Raw genomic sequence first — 20,026 nt, 5'->3', positions numbered from 1 at the left:
TATTTTTTTTTTTATTTCACTCTGCTTGTGATGAGTAGATACATCGATGAAAGTGTGTGATAATGCGCTACGATAAAAAAGGATACACAAATATTTCTTACGATAATTATAAAAAAGTACAATTGGAACGAGAATAATTATATATATATAGGTAATTATATATATATTATAATATATAAATTATATATATATAGGTAAAAATTAAAGCAGTAACGATTGAATTTTCTTACTTCAACGTTGAATTTTTCAAAATATTGAACGAGGAGTATGACATTTTCATGATCTACAATTCACAATTGATTAGAATCGTTATAACACAACAAAGCTTAATCATTTGTTCGACTCTATTCAACTAACTTTCATAAAGGATTCCGTGGATAAGGTAAAGATCTGACCACTGGTTACTTTCACCGGTTTCTTAGATCTTGCTATAACGAGCAATAAATCCTTCATTACGTTAGAAGGAAGTATCGTCCAATCCATTTCGTAAATAGCATCGCTTACTTTATTGCTCTATAAATATATATAACCAACGAATTGATTACGAAAAAAATTAACGCGTAGACAAATCGCATCGTAATTGAAAAATTGAAAAATTATTATTCTTGTGCAATTAATCAACGTTTTGTTATTCGAAAATATTCATTTCCACCTGTCTATCAATTTTTTATTCGTGTTAATGTTACTCGAGCATATAATAATCGAGTAGAAATGAAAGACAGTGCCAACCTTCAACGTCACCTCGTTCCCAAACCAGCAGTATAAATACACCTGCATAAGCATACAGCACAAATAGAAGCCGCTCCAGACGAAGTTCATGCTCAACGGATCTACCGTTGAAAATTTGTAGATACTCAGGCACAAAACCACCGAGCTTATGGAGAACTGTAGAAAAATCATGTACTGGAACACGGTGTTCACCGTTCGGACAAATCTGTAATGGTAATCGTAATACGAGATCGTTTCTAATTTTTAGCTATTACTAAATACATAAAAATGGCAAATTTATATATTTTTACTCGTATACTTCAAGATGATGTCGAACCAAATCCCCAATAATCTTATTGTATCTTATCCTCAGATCCTTTCTGGACACGTTGCTGTTTCTTGTTACCGTCAACAGGGAGGACAGATTTTGTACTCGATGACAAAATATGTCAAACTGCACGCCAGCTTGTATCATCAATCCGGCAATCAGGGTCTCGTTGCCCACGCTCGCGTTCGCACAGATCAACAGTCCAACTGTTTGATACAACAGGGATATCGTGTACAATTCTGACGAGGATAAGTCGTATGGTATCCAATCGGATACGGGTAATGTCCTGGTATTTATGAATGTTTTATATTGACCCACGGTCGCGAAGAACACTGCCGATTCGTTCAGAATCTCGCAGTATATGGTCAGTTTTCTGGAAGAAAAAAATTTTACGGATAGCGAGGCTACATCTACAGGTTAAACGATTAAAGAGAAACAAATCCGTGAAGAGATATTTTGACAGAGAAGAAATTTTTATCGATTTAATGAAAAAAACCTTGCGTAATTGTCGTTTCTTCGTTGAATGATTTTCTCCTGTTCGTCCCTTGGAATGGAATTCTCCTTCGTCAGACTGTCCATTATATTTATAATTTTTCCTCGTTGAAGGAACAAGTTGGCCACTTTGAGAGAAACACCTAGGACCGAGATGCAGAGGGAAAATTTTTCGCTCATTGTCTTCAAGTTTTTGCTGATCAACGAATCCACGCAAGTACAGAACGTGATAAAATATAAGAGGAAAATCATGAATGCCGAGTAAACGTTGTACAGGTGATATTTGTACGAGGAAGCCGGCCATTTTGTTGGCCTCCAATAGCCACCGTAAGTGAGCAGAGCAAACGACAGAGAAAGTTTGTGCATTCTATTACTTATTTCCGTTTAAACTCTCTTTTAAAAGACGATAAAACTTTCTCGACGAAGATTATTCGACGTTAGATCAGCGAAAAGTATCAAAATTTTTCTCTAAAAAGTTGGCGAAAAAAAGGAATCTTGTCAGAGGGATTTGAAACGTATCTTTATTCTTCTTTTTTTCTTATTTTTTAATCGGAAGAAGATACAAATAGAAACGTAGAAAAATTTAATTGTGCGGATTTGAGGTGTTTAATTACAATCGATAAAAACTTGTTAATAGTTGCACTATGAACAAACTATTTTCGACTGCGTATCGTTTCTTAGATTCGACCAGTCTTATTTCCATTGATCTTTTCCTCCGCCTAATGCATCGTAATTATTATTACATAACCAATACTTACACCATTGTTACGATAAGATAATTATTTCCTGGTTTCAAACTTTCAATAGAAACAGAATTGCAATCGAAATCGAAGTTTTGTTTCTAAAGTCTCGCAATTGATGACTGTCGATTTGATCGGTTGATAATCGTTATTCACGATTATATATCATAGATACATTTTCAATTTTCCGCGAAAGAATTTTCCAATATAAATCGATTGAAGGCGAAATACCATGTCGATAAACATGAAGAAAGGGTCGAATTTGTGAAACCGGAAATAGATAATGAGTCACCGACTATTATATGTCTCCCCTCAACGAAAATTAATAAACAATAGAGTATGGAATACGAAAGACTCTCAGTTTACCGTTATCGTTCGCAGGAGACAGAAGGTTGCGGCGCATTGATGAGAATTAATCGACGAACGAGAAATTGAAATTCGTAAGTAATAAAAAAAAGATATTATTTTTTATGATAATTAAAAAAAATATTATAAAAAAATTATAATTAATATTATAAAAAAAGATATTATTTTTTATAATATTTTATGAACAATTTTGTAAAACAGAAAGCGCAAATTATTAATGAGAAAGATATTTTTTATTACGAATTATAGATTATAATTTACATTGGTTTCATAATAAAAAAAAATAAATGAGAAAAGCAAATTAATAATCAATTTTCGTTCAAATTTTATGACCAATCAGGTAAATATAATTTTACTAATATTTAAGAATTTTGACTTGAAATAATAATTTTTTGTATAATCAGATTTTTGGTAGATTCGCTTGGATTATGGATAATTTTTCATTTTCATCATCGAATTGTTTCAAAATTTTATATTAAGTTCCCATTCTGAAATTTCAAATTTCAAATCTCATTTGAATATTAAATTTATAATAAATTTATTACATCTGAAAGCTACATAATTTATTTATTCGAATAGCTTGTTTTCCTTCTCTTTTATCATTATTATTCCATGGACCATAAAGGAACAGAAGAAAACGTTGCCACTAACGTTAACCACATAAATTCTACTTAGTCTGTTGCAGCATATTATACGCCGAGTAAGTAGCTTTTATCAACTATAACAAACAGAATATAATATATTATAGAATACACATTTCCTGCAACAATTAGATGGAGAAAATTTATAAAATAATATAAAATTATTCGAAAGTAGCGCGCAGGTAAAATTTTATAATGAATCTAAGATTGCTTGGACGATTAAAAGATTAAAAAAAAAAAAAAAAAAAGTGAAAAATACTATTCAAAAATTTTAAAATCGTTACAATATTATAAAGTATTCTATGATATATAATATGTATATAATTTTTTTTACGTATATATACTGACACCCTTGAAAGATTCCAGGTTAAGAGGTATAATGTGAGCGCTGACGATCTCGACAGGCGTCAATGAACGTGCCATGATTATCAAGAGAATTTTCTTAGCGTCGTTGCTCAAATTCGGCCAATTGCTATTAAATATCATGTCGGGAATCTCAAGGCTCTGCGTAGATAAAAAAAAATGATTGAAATATCGTTTCTGCAAAAGGAACGAAGAGAGATCGTAATTACGCACCTTGTATTTTGCTATATCCCCGTGCCAGCAAAAGTAAAAGATTTGAATTAATGCGGAAAAAACAAATATTATCGCTCCAGCAAATTGTGAATCTGTTTTCGTATATATTACCCGATAAACGCTAAAGCATATTGCGACCGCGCTAATCAAAAATTGCAAACACAATATTGAACTGAACAATTTATTCATCAATTCGGTGAATCTGAAAACGAGGTAAATATAATTTCACCGCTTTTTATCAATCATTATTATTAATCATAATACAGAGCACAAACCTGTATATCAATTCGTGTTGACGCGCGCAATATTTCAACGATCGAATCGCGTCTTCTTTGATATTTTGCAGTCGGTGTACAAGCGTGTCCAATTGACAACATATTTGAAGTAGGAGGCCGGCGAATAGGGTATCGAAGATACTGATACCAAAAGAAGTGACCATCGCGCACGCACACTGATGAATAAAAGTTAAAGAGAACAAAAACCACGAGGCAGTATAATTGAAAGGTATCCAAGCCTCGAATGTTAATTTTTTCTTCTTGAAATCGGTGATTAATGTGGCGCCAATCAAAGCGACCAGGCAGGATATGTTTTGCAACGTATAAAAAATACTGACTTTCCTGTAAAAACAAATAAAAAAGTCGAACAATATCTTTGTTTGATCCATATATCGAAAAAAAAAAAAAAGAAGAAGAAGAAGGGAAAACTTACTCGATTAACTTGTTGTATTTCGTGTGAATTTTTATTTCTTCTATGTTCATAGGCAAGAAGGGCTCCTTTTGCAACAAATCCAATAAACTTATGATAATTCCTCGTCGGAATAGTAAGTTGATAAACTTACAAATGGTGGTGAATACCGTGATGGTTATACCGAAATTTTTACTGAGTTCATCCGCAGTTTTCACGTTGAAAACGATTTGCATAATTAACGTGAGCAAGAAACTTAATAAAAATAATGTCATGACGGCGGTGTACACATTGTAGAGAAATCGTTTTGTGGGAGATTTGACTTTCGGTGATAAAAAGTATCCAGTGGCAACGAAAAGCTTGAATGTCCATCGCAATAAGTGCATTTTAAATTAATTGTCAATATGATTTATATTTATTTTGTAAATGTAAATCAAAATCGGGACCAAATGATCAAAATTTTTTTCCTTCTCCTCTGTTTACATTTCGATAAATTCTATTAATAGGATTTTTCAACAATACAATACATTTTAAAAAATGAAAAGAAAGGAAAATATTATTCGAGTAATTTTATATTTCTAATCGTGATATATAAAAACAAAGGATACCTTTAGAGGATAGCTCTTTCATTAAGTGTTACCAACCATTATAAGATGCCAATATTCTTTGTGCTCTGTCAAATGGGACAGTTTTCTCTTGGAATTTACCCCTATGCAATTATCGTAATTACTGATATTACTGCGATGCGACGATATAACGCGAGGAATTACATTTTTAAAAACAAGCTGACAACTGTAAGTACATAAGTATTTACTGTTATCGATTTCTATGTTCCTTTACATTATTTTTTCTTCCTATTTTCCGCTATTTTTTTTTTGTAATAATATTTCTATTTTTGTAGAAAAATTAAGCACTAAAGTTTCACGGAGAATTTTCGAGGATTATTTTTTTACAAATCACGATTATAAAGAAAGATAAAACGTTCAATGCAAATCATTTTAAATAAATGTTTTTAAGCATTGACAAGATATTTCATTTCATTTCTAATCGTAATTTACAAACGAGCTGTTTCTATTTTTACTGTTTCTCTGTTTATTTTTAAACATTTCATGTCATCAACGACTATAAAATATCGATATTTCTTTCCTGTTTCCTTCTTTTCTCATTGTGCGTAATTACCGACCATATAAGGATCATTATAGTGCGTGTTGCGATGCATCCCTACCATTTAACTGAAGTTCAACTCGACGATTCAAGTGACACGAGTAATTTAGATGCACCCTTATGTAATTACATTTTTAATAACAACACAGGATCTATATCTATACCAGTCAATTTCTATTCCCGAGCGTATCGTTTTATTTACATGTGGAATTAATACGAGTTCAGTTGCGTTTCGAGAGTGAAACAGATAAGTGATCATCGTACGTTCGAATAAAAGTGAAAGAAGTGAGGAAGAAAAAGAGAAATTGACAGAAGATGAAATTTATTACACAAGTGCGTAATAGTATCTATATTTCCATATGATTTATTAAAATTTACTTCTCGATATACTTTTGTATGTTATTTCTAGAATGTTTTACTCGATCTAGGAACATAGTTTTTCTTCTCTTCCTTTTTCTCTTGATCTATTCCACCAGGAAGAATCGAAGAAAGACGGCTCTACGTTGAGCAAATTTTCTTGCTCGTTTTTACGATTCTCGGCTCTGTTGCAACACACTGAACGCTGAATATGAACTTTTCAATAACTACAACATAAATATATTGTACAACTGAATATGCAGGTATGCATAAGAAGAAGAAAAAAGGGATACTGACTGTCATGAAGGAATCAAGATTCACGGATACAATGTAAATGCTGGTAAATTCAATGGGTTTCATTGAACGCCTCATTACCAATAGAATGGCCCTCTGAACGTTGCTATTCAACGATGTCCAATTGCTTCTGAATATCATATCGGAAAGTTCCAAACTCTGTAGAATGAAGAAAAAAAAAAAATCATAACGTGTCATCGTATCTTTCACTTGGCAATAACGAACCTTGAGCTTGACTTCGTTGCTGAACCAACAGTAATAAAATATCTGCATTAACGAGCACACCATGTAGAGGAGTGTACCTATGTATCTTGAATCCATTTCTATTTGCATTATTCGATAGAAATTGAAACAGATCATTGACAGACTCGTGCAGAATTGAAAGAACATGATCGATTGAAATGCATCGTTCACCATCTCTCCATATCTGCAAAGTTCCAATATATATGTATATATATATTGCTTAATGAAAATTCACTATAAATTGACAAACTAACTTGTATATGTGATTATGATGACGAACACACTGTTTCATATTATAATTTTTATCCGATCCAATGTTTTTCAGACGATGCTCCAGTATTTCGAATTGGCAGCTAATATGTATCAACAGGCCACTGTACAAAGTATCGCTGGCGACGCACGCGAAGGTGCATACCGTTGCAACCACAATTTGGTAAGCGAAGGCAAGCAGAAATGCAGATGCGGTCGAATAATCGTAAGGCAGCCACGTTCGAAACGCTAATTTTCTGATCTTGAAATTTGCGAGAAGCGATCCCATCAGTATACACAACGAAGAAGACATAAGTAGGACGAAGTAACCAAGCGTGTTCCAACTGGAAAAATTAAAAAAAAAAAAAAAAAAAAAAGAGAGAAAGATGAAAAGTTTAATCTCATTTAATAAAGATACAGATTGTAAAGGGAATTGAAGAGAGACGATCAACTTACTCGGTGAGCTTTTCGAATTTCAAGAAAATTTCAAATTCTTCCGTGTTTATCGGCGAAAGTGGCTCCTGCTTTAGGGTGTTGCACAAAAGTAGAATGTTCTCACGGCGTATAAGTATAGTGATCAGTTTGAAACATGTGACGAATACTACTACAGTTACCGAGAAATTGTCACTGAAATCGTCCGTGTCTTTTACATTGTACACCATATCCAATATTTGTGCAAGCAAGAAACTGTTCAACGCTATGAACGAAAATACCGCGTAAATCTTGTACAAGTATCTTTTGAGACGCGTTGTCCACGACGAGGGTGGGAAGCAACCGCATAACGCGAACAAGAGAAACGTCCATCGCAGTATGCGCATTGTCGATGTCAGAAAAAGAAAAAAAATCTTTACGTGTATCTTTTTTTTCTTTTTTTCTTTTTTATTCGATTAGACCTTATCGCAACCGACAACAATTATCGAAAGTATAGAGGGACAAATTCGAAAAGGGTATAGATATATATCCTTATATCATAACTATCGTTGGACGTATAGTTTCGATTGTTACTTACGACTTGCGTAAAAATATCGATATCCGTCGTACGCCCTCGAATCGAGTTATTTCGTACAGAGTTTACCCTTCGGTACATACATATTCATTATTGTAATAGTATCGTGAGTTGCATTTGCATTATATTATGTATAAGTACAATTTAAATAATAATGGTCTTAACTTTTATACATTCATAGTTTTATTATATAGTTTTTATCCGCGATGCAATGTTGCAAGTCGAATATATATATAAATATATGTATATATATACTATATTATGTTATATCGATATATATATTCTCTATAATGATTCGTAAAATAAAAGGAACGTTATAGCATAAAGTTGGTTAAAGAATGCGATTCAACAGGCGAGAAATAAATATAGAAGTATATTTTTTTTCTACGATCGAGTAAGTATTTATACCAGTTTTATTTATAAATCTGTTGTAATTTCGTGATACAGAACGGATTAATGGGATTAATAGCATTCGTTTGAAATTCATTTTCAGCTATCCGTATCGCTACATACATCTGTTTCGATTGGAATAAATAATTTTAAGATCTTCATTTAGTTCGTTGCAATAAATTAAAGACGGAATACGAAGCTTTTATTAGCTGTAATAAAAAAAATTATTAACTTTAATAAAATTATATTCAATTAGAATTAGATTGAAGTCTAAAAATGTTTCATTTCAAAATCACATAAGGTGTCGTCCTATTTTAATCCATGCATCCAATTAATTCTTAATACAATTTATTCTCTTCTACATTAATTATAATGATTTCTAGTCAAAATACTATTGAAAGGACATGGATTGGCACAGTTCTAAACTTCTAATCACAATTTATCTACATTACTGACACTTTCATTCTTAGATGCTTAATCCATTACAGCCGTAAGAGCAAAGGGTAAGTTTTTTATAATAAATAATTGCATGGATAAAAATAGAATACATTGTATTATTTAATACTAACCGCCACGAAAAATTCAAGGTTCAACGTCACCAAATAGCCACTGGTAAATTCGAAAGGTTGTGTCGCTCGTGTCATGATTATTAGAAAGATTTTTTTCGTCTTGTCATCCCACGATGTCCAATCGCTTTTAAATATCATGCCAGGCACCTCGAGACTCTGTAATGAGGAGAAAAAAAAAAAAAAAGAAATCGCAAAATATTTAGGAAAAATTTTACACATCTCGTTTCTTCGCCTCAACGACTAACCTTTAATTTGACTTCGTTACTGAACCAACAATAGTACAATATCTGAACTAAAACGCGAATTAAATATAGAGACGCTTCCAATAATTTAGGAATCATCGTTATAGTGGTCATTCGATAGAGATTGAAACAGAGTATGAACGCGATCGCGCAAAATTGCAAGAAGAGTATTACCTTGAATTTCTCGTTCAACGTTCTAGAGAATCTGTTGCAATAATTTGAAATATTTGCAATTATCTTCTGTAAACTGGTAAAATGTAAAAAAAAAAAAAAAAGAAGTTTTGAACAAACTTGTATATTTGGTGATAATGTTTAACGCATTGTTTCACCGAATAATTAGACTCGTCTTGTTGAACATTTTTCAGACGTTCCTCCAGTATTTCGAATTGGCAATAAATTTGTACCAAAAAACCACCGAACAGAGTGTCGCATGAAATGTTCTGACAAGAGCAGAACATTGAAGTTGTCGCTTGGTGAGCGTAACTCAACGTGAATGGTAACAATTCCGAATAATCGTACGGCAGCCAAGCTCGAAAAGTCAGTTTTCTCTTTTTGAAATCCGTGAAGAACGATCTCACGAATATCCATGTCGCCGAAACTAAGACCAGAATTGTGTAACAAATCGAAGTCCTCCTGTAAGAAAAAAAAAAAAAAATATTGATTTTAAATTCGCATCGGGATCTTTTTCGAGAGCGTTGAAAAATAATAAAGACTTACTCGTTCATTTTGTTAAATTTTCTACGGATCTCGTTTTCCTCGTGTGTCATCGGTGAAAAAGGCTCGTGTTGAAGATCGTCCATCAAAGATAAAATATTTTTACGATACCTTAATATAATGGTCATTTTGCAACTTGTAACGAATACAACCAGCGTGATATAAAAATTCTCTATGAATTCATTCTTATTTTTCACGTTGATAATTATATCTAATATTTGGCTGGATACAAGACTCAGTATTAACAACCATATGACGAACGTGTAAATATTGTACAGCGATTTTTTAAACGATGATTTCCACGACGTTGGTGGCATGCATCCGCAAACAGAGAGAAGGAAACGTGTCCATTGCAACGCCTGCACGACCATTTTTATGAAAATTCATCGGCTATAATTATTTTACATTTGATTCTTAAGATTTTAACATCGTTTATTGTTATTCGTGAAACAGAAATTTAGGCAACACGTGAACGAAAGTAATTATTTCGTTCGTAAATAGAAAAATAATTTTTTTTTTTTTTGTTAATATAGCGAATCGTCAATACAAGTGGATCTTTGCAAAAGTCGAAGTGTAAGTATTTCAAGTACCACTGACCATCCCAGAATATCGACAAGTTCAACCCTTTTAGTAGACGAAGCTATTTCTTCTATTCCAATACGTTCTACGTCATTATGTTTGTTAATGATGCAAAGGCCTATCTTAGAAACAGAAAATCTATCTTTAAAAACATCGTGGTAGTTTCTTCCCCTATTTCTGGCTTTCTGACATTTCATATTAAAATTATCCTTTCAAACTACGTTGAAATATAAATTGTGATCGTGAAAGACACGAAATGATAATTATCATTTATTTATCTGACTGATCGAGGAGAGTCAGTCGTTCACGGAATGTCTTCATTTCAATTTCGAGTGAAAAAAAAAAAAAAAAAAGTAACTTCAGCAATGCTATTTTAACAGAGCTGACATTTATTATTGCTCGTCGTACAAAAGAACATTTGTACAAGATCTTAGGTAAGTGTTTCGTTTATTATTCTTCAATATTCTTTTAAAAAGAACATCATTTGCTTTTATTATTGCCGTGCATTGTATTAATTAAAGTAAAACGTTCGAAACTGACCAACACGAAAGATTCGAGATTCATGGAGATATTAGCGAGTGAATTTTCAATATTCGATATCAAAATTATTATAAACATGTACACAGTTGTTGTAACTTACTTTTCCAACAATAGCATCGATAATTTTACCTCTCATTCTTGTATTTTCCATTTCTTTTCACCGGAAATTCACATGTTCTTGATGAAACACGGTTCGAGCTTGAGATATAAAAGCTCGTGAAATAATAATGCGGTGATCGTTTGTTGTAAATGAATTCGAGCAAGGGAATAAGAAAAAAAAAAAAAAAGAAATAAAAAGAAAAAAAGAAAAAGAAAAGAAAGACTTCCGTTATGAATCTACCGTTTCTGAATATCATTTATTGTTTCATTTATTGTATTTTTTCTTCACTATCTTCTTTCATAACGTTAAGTGGTTTATAACGAACGTNAAAAAAAGAAAAAGAAAAGAAAGACTTCCGTTATGAACCTACCGCTTCTGAATATCATTTATTGTTTCATTTATTGTATTTTTTCTTCACTATCTTCTTTCATAACGTTAAGTGGTTTATAACGAACGTTGAGTTATTTTACTCCTCTTCGTCGTAAATCACGTTTCATCCTATAAAAGTGGTCAAAGGCACGGTGAAGGAACATCCGCCGCTATTCTCTGTTACTTTGAAGCAGATTGTACGCTGAATATGAAGTTTTTAACAGCTGTGAATATATGTTTAAGATTAACAAATTGTGCAATGTGAATACAAAATTTGGAAAAAAAAAGAATGCATACATCTACGAGAAAAATTATTAAAAAAAATAGAAAAAATATTAGAAAAAAAATATTATGCTTTGATATTTAGAACGAGAAATTCGATCTTTATGTTCACGTGCTATTTTGAGATACAGAAAGTTGAAAAAAAAAATTGATCTTTTTCGTACTAACGATCACAAATGAATCGAGATTCATGGTAACCACATGAACGCTAGTCATTTCGATGGGATACGATGCACGCATCATGATCATCAACAAGTCACGTTTAGTTGTATTATCGAGATCCGGCCAATCAAGTTCGAAAATCATGTTAGAAATATCGAGGCTCTGGATGAAAAAGAAAAAAAAAAAGGTAACAGATTGAATACTTGGATTGATTCGTTATTATCGCGGATAAAATATACCTTAAGTTTAACTTCGTTCCCGTACCAGCAGAAAATATATATTTGCGTTAACATACAGCTACTGTATATCGCTAATTGTATAATTCTCTCGAACGTAATTTGTGTTCCCATTAATATATAAAGATTAACGCATATCGTTAATGTACTCACTGTGAATTGAATGAAAATCACCATTTTAAACTGTTCGTTTATCGTCGTAGCCAATCTGGAATCGTTTGCACACTAATTAGAAATAATTTTCTCGATTTACTTAATCCCTTAACTGCGCGACGAGTTTTCCTTGTAAGTTTGAATTCATTTTAAAAATATGAAATTTTTAAGACCAAGCATGGAAGATTTTTGTATTTTGGCCCAGTTAAGGGAATAAAAGAAAAGTTAAAAAGGGAGAAGAGGATTACATCATACCGATATATAAGATTATGATAATGTATGCACAATTTCTTTATTTTAACTTTATTCTTTTCGTGCTTGATCTTTTTTAACCGACAATTAAAAATCTCGATCTGACTGCAGATGTGCATCAACAAGGCCCAGACGAAGCTGTCGAAGGCCACGTGTATCATAGCACTAACGATCAGACTTACGACTTGTTGCGTGTAAATGAAAGTATACGCAGATAAGGAGGTATAATTGTAGGGTAACCACATTCGATACGGTAACTTGTGACTCTCAGTTTTGAGCAGGCCGCCGAACGACAACGACATCACTGACAATTCGACTAGAATTGCGTAATAAATCGCGTTCAATCTGCAGCGTTCATTAAAGAAACAATGATATTGGGTATGTATCCGATTTTTATCATATATAAATACAGAATGAATCAAGAAAGATGATTTGTATTTGATCTATCAAAATTCGATCGTAAAGTAAATGTAAATATCATTTCTTACAATGGTTCGAACATTTAGCTTGCAAATACATTTATTTTTTTCTTAAATCAATCAATTTTTATAAAATCATACCCGTTTTATCTCCTTTTTTGACTCAATCTGTATATATATAATGTTAATATCGACTAATTTTCAATACAGAATAGGTATATTGATAACATTTTAAGAAAGGAAACGTATCGTTGAACGATAAAATATTAAATAAAATATTCACCTGGCCTGCTTGTCGCATTTGTCTCGCATATTCATCTCTTCCTCTGTCTCAGGTTGGAACGGTTTGCTTTCCAGCATGCTAGTTACCAGGATGATATTTTCACGATTGGCCAGCATGCTGTACATCTTGTGGCACGAGATAAAAATTGCCAATGTAAGGTAAAAATTGTCGTAAAATTCATCCTCGGTCTCCACGATTAATAACAAATCGACGAATTGGCAAAACGTGGTTCCGTATATCAATAGGATCACATAGCAATAGTAAACTGTATACGCGAAGTTTTTTAATGGGGACAAGAATGGTGGTCGCCAACAAGCGCACGACGTCAAAAGATGATATATCGTTCGTAACAATTGCATCGTTTCTCTTCTCTTTTTCTCAACTTTTTTTTCTCAACATTAAAATTCGACTTGTTTTCCTTCGACGTTTTTAACCAATCTTTCGATTAATCATTACTCAACGTGCTCAGATTTTTCAAAGATAACGAAGTCAAACAAGCAAAGAATGTAAATTTTTCTCCTTTTTACAACAATTACTTGTCGTTTCGATTCTACAATGCTTTCGACGTTCCGTCACTCGATATTATTACGATATAATAATAAACCGGAAATAAGAGATGGAAAGAAGAGGAAAAAGAAAGGGAGAAATACGTTGGCATATAATATATTTAAGCGGGCATCAATATATTCTTTACCTTTGGGTGAAATAAATGAGCGGTTATCTATATTATATATGCGCGCGCGCGCATAGATTATCATTCATGAAACTTTTTCTTTTTTCTTTATGTATACTATATTATTATGTGTTGTAATTTCAGAAAAATGGAAAAGTGGAAAACGTTGTTCGAGAAACGTCAATTTTTATTTTCTCTCCATCAATTATATTATTCTCAATAGTCGTTTAACATCGGAAAAGGACAAGAATAATCGAGTTGGAATAAATATTTAACGAATATCAAGTAATATCAAGGAAATTGGTCTTCTGTACATCTCGTCTGTTTCAAACAAAGAATTGGAGAGGAATTTTCTTTCGCAAGAAGATAAAAGAAGACAGATAGAATAGGTGAGATAAATACTTTGATACTTTAAACTGAGACTCATACGATTTAATAGATAATTTTATTATATAGCTTGTTAAAATTTGATTTCAAAGTTTAAGATTCGCTTCCTTTTTTATGGAAAAATTTTAAACTTCAGATTTTAAGTCAAATTTTATAATGTTGTAATTACAAAATTTCGAATTAGAAAAAATTCTACGTTCTTGATCTTGAAAATTTTCACATCAAGTTATTTACGAATTAGATTAATCCTTAATTACGCAAAGATTAATCGAAACATTGTAACTTACGATTCCTTCGTTCTCTGAAGGAAATTGTACGTCGAGTACGACATTTTCAATATCTGCAAAAAGCGCATATATTGAAATCTGAAAAGAAACATTTTTTAACATCAATATCGTTTTAATATCTATACTAACGCTCACGAAAGTTCTCAAATCCATCGTAAAGATGTATGCGCAGGTCAACTCGATCGGATTCATCGCTCTTCTCATTATATTTATCAAATCTTTCTTACTTTTATTGTCAAGGGAGATCCAATCTAATTCGAAAATCGTGACCACAATCTCGGCACTCTGTTGTGTTGTAAATTTTCGAGCATGGATTATGAAATTGAAATTCGAGACTCGCATAATTTTAACAAGAATAAATTCTCAACGTGATTTACCTTTAATTTGAGCTGATTCCCGTACCAGCAATAAACGAAGATCTGTGTCATCATGCACGCCAAATATAGGACGAATTCCAGAAATTTAGAGCTGATCAATGGTGTGTTTGCCAATTCGTAAAGAATAAAGCACACTACCAGAGTACTCGATAAAAGTTGAATACCTATTATTTTCTTGAACTTCTCCTGTACCATAAAAGCGTATCTATACGTTCGTTCGAAGATTTTTCACAAATTAAAAGAAAAAAGGAAGAATTATGAATAATCATTTACGATGATATTTCGAATCTTCGATTTTTTTCTTCCAGACATTTAGACTGAACACAAAAGTGAACAAACCCGTATAGATAATTGTGAAAATGTACGATCTTTCCAATATTCAATCTATTTCCAACATTTACGCTTTCCTTCAATCTATGCTTCAATATTTCTTGCTGGCTGTACATATGGACGAACAATCCGCAAATGGTCACGTCACAGGCCACGTTTAAAAGCGACGTACCAATCAGAGCGATGATCTGATGAACGTACGCGATATAATAGTAATAATAATTTGGTGCAGAGCAGTTGAAAGGTAGCCAAGCTTCGTACGCCAGTCTTTGGTTTCTAAAGTCGGTTACCAATGAAGATACAATCATACAAAATACTGTAAACTCCACCATGATCGTATAATAAGTAGTGATCGACCTGTCAAGTGTTTGATGAAGGTTCATCATTCAATTATCTATTTCGTTGCTGATCGAGAATGAACATGGTTCTTTAAAAAATTTTTTATAACAAAAAATTTTTTAATTAAAAATCGATGAAAAAGAACGAAACGAAAGAACAGTTTTTGGATACATTTTAAACGTTTACCCGATATTCTTGTCGAAACTTTTTTGGATCATAACCTCCTTGGTGTTCATAGGTTTACAAGGCTCCTCCTCGAGCTTCCTTCTAAAGATTTTAATCGCTTTATGATTCATCAGAAGCGCGACGATCTTGCAACAGGATAAGAGCGACGCAATGAACATGTAAAAACTGTTGCATAATTCGTCTGCTGTTCTCACGTTAATTATCACGTTTAAAAATTGCGAGATACAGAAGCTGTAGAGCAAAAGTAGCACAAATATCGCGTACAAAATATACAGCATCTTCTTGTACGATGTGCGACACGAGGACGGCATCCGACATCCGCAAATTGTTAGTATATTAAAAATTGGCTGTAGAATGGTCATTTTTCAACTGATAAAACGATAAATAATGAAAAGAAAAAATAATAATTCTTCTTGATGAAATAAATAATAATTCTTGAAAAGAAAAATTTAATAGAAGAAATACTTTCATTAATCCTATTATACCAGTGCACGAATTTCTGTGATTCACGATCCCTCGCTTTATCATTTAATGAAATAATTTTGATCAAAATAAATAATTGGACATTCACTCGTCGATTAAAAAAAATATTTTTGTCTCGAGGAAATTATAATACTTGCTTAAGAAGAGAATTCGAAAAAATTTTATAAAACACTGACTATTATAAGTAAACGATGCTTATAGAAAGCTTTTCTTTCACGAGAAAAATGTTGTCCACAATTTTCCACCTTGATGTGTACATACCGTATCATTATCATAATATGTACTGTGTTATACAATGCTGGTTATAATGCTATATTTTTATGAACCTTCTTAGATAGGTACTTATCCGAGGAATAGGATAGTTTATCATTTATTATAAAATCGACTTGTCCATTTGGAAGAAGTTTTAAATTATAAAAAAATTAGAATAGATGGGAAAAATTGAAAATTCTTTGTAAAACTATAAATTAGCAAATAATATATCGTGAATATTTAGAAAAGAGAATACAGAACAAACAATATAAATATTATTTACATAATTTAATTAATAATATTAAATTTTTTTACATAATTTCGATTATTTAAAGTTAATTAAAAAAATATAAGATAACAAAAAGAAATATAATTATAAAGATTATAAATAAAATATGATATTACAAATTGTTAATAAATAAATCTTCTATTTTCAGAAATTGTGAAAGAATTGTTTACGTTCATATTTCTCCGAATAAAAAATTAATAAAAATAACTACGAATAAGATACATAAAATACAGAGATATAAAAATTTATTTAAATTGTGAAATAAAAGGCTTTAAAGGTGTAAAAGAAATGACAACGTTAAGAAAAGTGGTCAAAAAATGAGTATGGTACGTATATGATAATTGTAAAAAAAACTCCTTTTAAGTTATGTTATCCTAATACAAAATCGAATTTCTGGCTAAAAGTTTCGTTCATTCATTTGAAAATTTGCAAGAATTTGACGTCATTTCCAAGAATTTTAGAAATTCTCAGAATTTGACGTCATTTCCAAGAAATTTAGAGATTCCGAAAATTTGACGTCATTTCTTGGAAAAATTCTTCGATCGATCTCCTATCGTATCATGTTCTCCTAATACAAAATCGAATTATTGGACAAAAATTTTTCGTCCATCAAGGAATTTCGATATTAATCTTCGATCAATATCTCGTTTATTCTTCATAATATTAAAAAATGTTTGAAACAAAAGTTGTATGGTTTTGAAAGGGCTATCTTCTGGTATCTTCAATTTTTTTATAAATGAACTCATAAAAAACTTATCGAGTCCAACTTTGTTCTTTTAAATAGCATTATATACTTTTTAATGCAATAATCGATACATCTTGACATTCTTTATAAAAATGTATAGGACCATTTATGGTGAGAAATCATTAGTTTAAAAGATATTTCATTAAATTTAATTATTTTTTAAACTGTCAGTTTTTTGCTATATATGTCTTAATACTTTTTAATAAAGAATGCCAGCATACATCAGCTGGTGTATTAAAAAGTGTATATTTCCATTTAAAGAAATAATATTCTCTTTAATAATTCCTTTATGCTTCTATATATGAAAAAATAAATAACAGCATGATGTACCCTCCTCGAAACCCTTTAACTTTTATTTGAAACATTTTTTAATATTTCCAACAACAAGCGTGATACATACGCCCAGTATATTATATTACGTAATGGGTTATTAAAAACATCGAGGTATTTCAAATAATGAAAATACAGTACTCAGTGGATTTTTGAATTCATAAAAGATTAAAAAAAATAATAAGAAACGGACTAAAAATGACAGCTTTCATCTAAATTTATTTAAATTGTGCAAAAAAGACTTTAAAGGTGTAAAAGAAATGGCAACGTTAAGAAAAGTGGTCAAAAAATGAGTATGGTACGTATATGATAATTGTAAAAAAAACTCCTTTTAAGTTATGTTATCCTAATACAAAATCGAATTTCTGGCTAAAAGTTTCGTTCATTTGAAAATTTGCAAGAATTTGACGTCATTTCCAAGAATTTTAGAAATTCTCAGAATTTGACGTCATTTCCAAGAAATTTAGAGATTCCGAGAATTTGACGTCATTTCTTGGAAAAATTCTTCGATCGACCTCCTATCGTATCATATTCTCCTAATACAAAATCGAATTTTTGGCCAAAAGATTCGTTCGTTCATTCATTTGAAAATTTCCAAGAATTTGTCGTCATTTCCAAGAATTTTAGAAATTCTGAGAATTTGACGTCATTTCCAAGAAATTTAGAGATTCCGAGAATTTGACGTCATTTCTTGGAAAAATTCTTTGATCGACCTCCTATCGTATCATGTTCTCCTAATACAAAATCGAATTATTGGACAAAAATTTTTCGTCCATCAAGGAATTTCGATATTAATCTTTTTCGATCAATATCTCGTTTATTATCCATAATATTAAAAAATGTTTGAAACAAAAGTTGTATGGTTTTGAAAGGGCTATCTTCTGGTATCTTCAATTTTTTTATAAATGAACTCATAAAAAACTTATCGAGTCCAACCTTGTTCTTTTAAATAGCATTATATACTTTTTAATACACTAATCCATGCATCTCTGTAATGACATTCTCTATAAAAATGTATAGGACCATTTATGGTGAAAAATCATTAGTTTAAAAGATATTTCATTAAATTTAATTATTTTTTAAACTGTCAGTTTTTTGCTATATATGTCTTGATACTTTTAAAAAGTACGTATTACAAAGTACATGTTAAAAGATAAGTATAAAACAGGTAAGTATATTATATTCTATAATTTGATTTAAATAAAATGTTTAAAAAATTTTTTGTTGTAGAAAAATCATCTTCAAAATGGAAGAAGTATATTAGGACATAGAAGTATATTAAGACAAACAGATGTAAGTATTTTAATTTTTTAAAACTATCGAAAATTTTGTAAATAAATACTAAAAATGTAAATTAATGTGTATATGTAAAAAATGTAAGAAAAATAAAGTATAAATAAAGACGCCAATTTTTGAGCAAATCATAGTTTTTATTTATTTTCCCAGTCCCAAAATTCCTAAAATTTTACATTTTTTTGATGTCATTTCCAAGAATAAGCCAAAAATCTCTACCGACCTCTTATAAATTTATATTCTCCTGTTAAAAAATTTTTGGCGAAAAATTTCCTTCGTCGATGAGTTTCGATAATTCCGAGAATTTGAATTTCCCAGAAAAATTTGTCGAGCGACCTCCTGTCAACTCATGTTCTCCTAATACAAAATCGAATTTTTGGCTAAAAATTTTTAATGCTGAAAAATCATGTATAAAAGATAAGTATAAAATAGGGAAGTATATTATACTCTATAATTAGTTTTAAGTAAAATATTTAAAAAAATCTTTTAAAAAACGTTTTTTTGCTGAAAAATCATCTTTAAAATAAGGTAAGTATATAAAGGTAAGTAAAGGTAGGTATTTTACAAATATTTGAAAAGTTTCGAAAATTTTTGTAAATAAACATTGCAGAATGTAAATAAACAAACCGAGAATGTAAATAAACATTGAAAATGTAAATAAACAGACCAATGTTTGTAAACAAATCGAAATTTTAACTCCCAGGCCCAGAATTCTTCAAATTTTTGAAAATTTTTATAAATAAACATTGCAAAATGTAAATAAACATTGGAAAATGTAAATAAACAAACCGAGAATGTAAATAAACATTGCAAAATGTAAATAAACATTGAAAAATGTAAATAAACAAACCTAGAATGTAAATAAACATTGCAAAACGTAAATAAACATTGAAAAATGTAAATAAACAAACCTAGAA

General features: G+C 30.9%; 6 protein-coding genes and 2 long non-coding RNA genes across 8 annotated transcripts; 2 read left to right on the top strand and 6 right to left on the bottom strand.

Annotated features, from left to right (window-relative positions):
- Positions 1-205: 205 nt before the first annotated feature.
- On the bottom strand, positions 206-2,605 carry LOC122716138 (odorant receptor Or1-like). The gene is made up of 4 exons (XM_043938928.1): positions 1,533-2,605; positions 1,020-1,409; positions 730-934; positions 206-513 (listed from the first exon to the last, which is right to left on the bottom strand). The coding sequence occupies exons 1-4, from the start codon at positions 1,892-1,894 to the stop codon at positions 349-351; spliced, it is 1,122 nt and encodes a 373-aa protein (XP_043794863.1). The 5' UTR covers positions 1,895-2,605; the 3' UTR covers positions 206-348.
- Positions 801-2,901, top strand: LOC122716139. The gene is made up of 4 exons (XR_006346965.1): positions 801-942; positions 1,082-1,314; positions 1,643-1,855; positions 2,650-2,901. It is a non-coding gene; the product is annotated as an uncharacterized LOC122716139 (long non-coding RNA).
- A 400-nt stretch (positions 2,902-3,301) lies between these two features.
- On the bottom strand, positions 3,302-5,032 carry LOC122716188 (odorant receptor 2a-like). Its single transcript, XM_043939044.1, has 4 exons — positions 4,560-5,032; positions 4,127-4,468; positions 3,624-4,053; positions 3,302-3,352 (listed from the first exon to the last, which is right to left on the bottom strand). The coding sequence occupies exons 1-4, from the start codon at positions 4,919-4,921 to the stop codon at positions 3,302-3,304; spliced, it is 1,185 nt and encodes a 394-aa protein (XP_043794979.1). The 5' UTR covers positions 4,922-5,032.
- Positions 5,033-6,168: 1,136 nt separating this feature from the next.
- LOC122716137 (odorant receptor Or1-like) lies at positions 6,169-8,323 on the bottom strand. The gene is given in 5 exon segments (XM_043938926.1): positions 6,169-6,283; positions 6,354-6,509; positions 6,576-6,797; positions 6,799-7,186; positions 7,299-8,323. Coding segments are annotated over 5 exon segments (1,185 nt in total). The 5' UTR covers positions 7,661-8,323; the 3' UTR covers positions 6,169-6,226.
- Positions 8,324-8,348: 25 nt separating this feature from the next.
- LOC122716187 (odorant receptor 94b-like) lies at positions 8,349-9,891 on the bottom strand. Its single transcript, XM_043939043.1, has 5 exons — positions 9,767-9,891; positions 9,341-9,682; positions 9,053-9,254; positions 8,808-8,963; positions 8,349-8,447 (listed from the first exon to the last, which is right to left on the bottom strand). The coding sequence occupies exons 1-5, from the start codon at positions 9,889-9,891 to the stop codon at positions 8,397-8,399; spliced, it is 876 nt and encodes a 291-aa protein (XP_043794978.1). The 3' UTR covers positions 8,349-8,396.
- A 1,547-nt stretch (positions 9,892-11,438) lies between these two features.
- Positions 11,439-13,547, bottom strand: LOC122716186 (odorant receptor 46a-like). The gene is made up of 5 exons (XM_043939042.1): positions 13,139-13,547; positions 12,440-12,781; positions 12,035-12,239; positions 11,802-11,957; positions 11,439-11,575 (listed from the first exon to the last, which is right to left on the bottom strand). The coding sequence occupies exons 1-5, from the start codon at positions 13,495-13,497 to the stop codon at positions 11,522-11,524; spliced, it is 1,116 nt and encodes a 371-aa protein (XP_043794977.1). The 5' UTR covers positions 13,498-13,547; the 3' UTR covers positions 11,439-11,521.
- A 683-nt stretch (positions 13,548-14,230) lies between these two features.
- Positions 14,231-15,191, bottom strand: LOC122716136 (odorant receptor 46a-like). The gene is made up of 3 exons (XM_043938925.1): positions 14,863-15,191; positions 14,615-14,770; positions 14,231-14,538 (listed from the first exon to the last, which is right to left on the bottom strand). The coding sequence occupies exons 1-3, from the start codon at positions 15,055-15,057 to the stop codon at positions 14,482-14,484; spliced, it is 408 nt and encodes a 135-aa protein (XP_043794860.1). The 5' UTR covers positions 15,058-15,191; the 3' UTR covers positions 14,231-14,481.
- Positions 15,192-15,913: 722 nt separating this feature from the next.
- LOC122716140 lies at positions 15,914-19,221 on the top strand. Its single transcript, XR_006346966.1, has 3 exons — positions 15,914-16,044; positions 16,890-17,067; positions 19,047-19,221. It is a non-coding gene; the product is annotated as an uncharacterized LOC122716140 (long non-coding RNA).
- Positions 19,222-20,026: the final 805 nt, after the last annotated feature.

Source organism: Apis laboriosa, unplaced genomic scaffold (genome assembly GCF_014066325.1).
Source record: "Apis laboriosa isolate Shangri-la unplaced genomic scaffold, ASM1406632v1 scaffold42_cov153, whole genome shotgun sequence".
Classification (NCBI taxonomy): domain Eukaryota; kingdom Metazoa; phylum Arthropoda; class Insecta; order Hymenoptera; family Apidae; genus Apis; species Apis laboriosa.
This window is presented reverse-complemented; position numbering and strand designations above follow the sequence as displayed.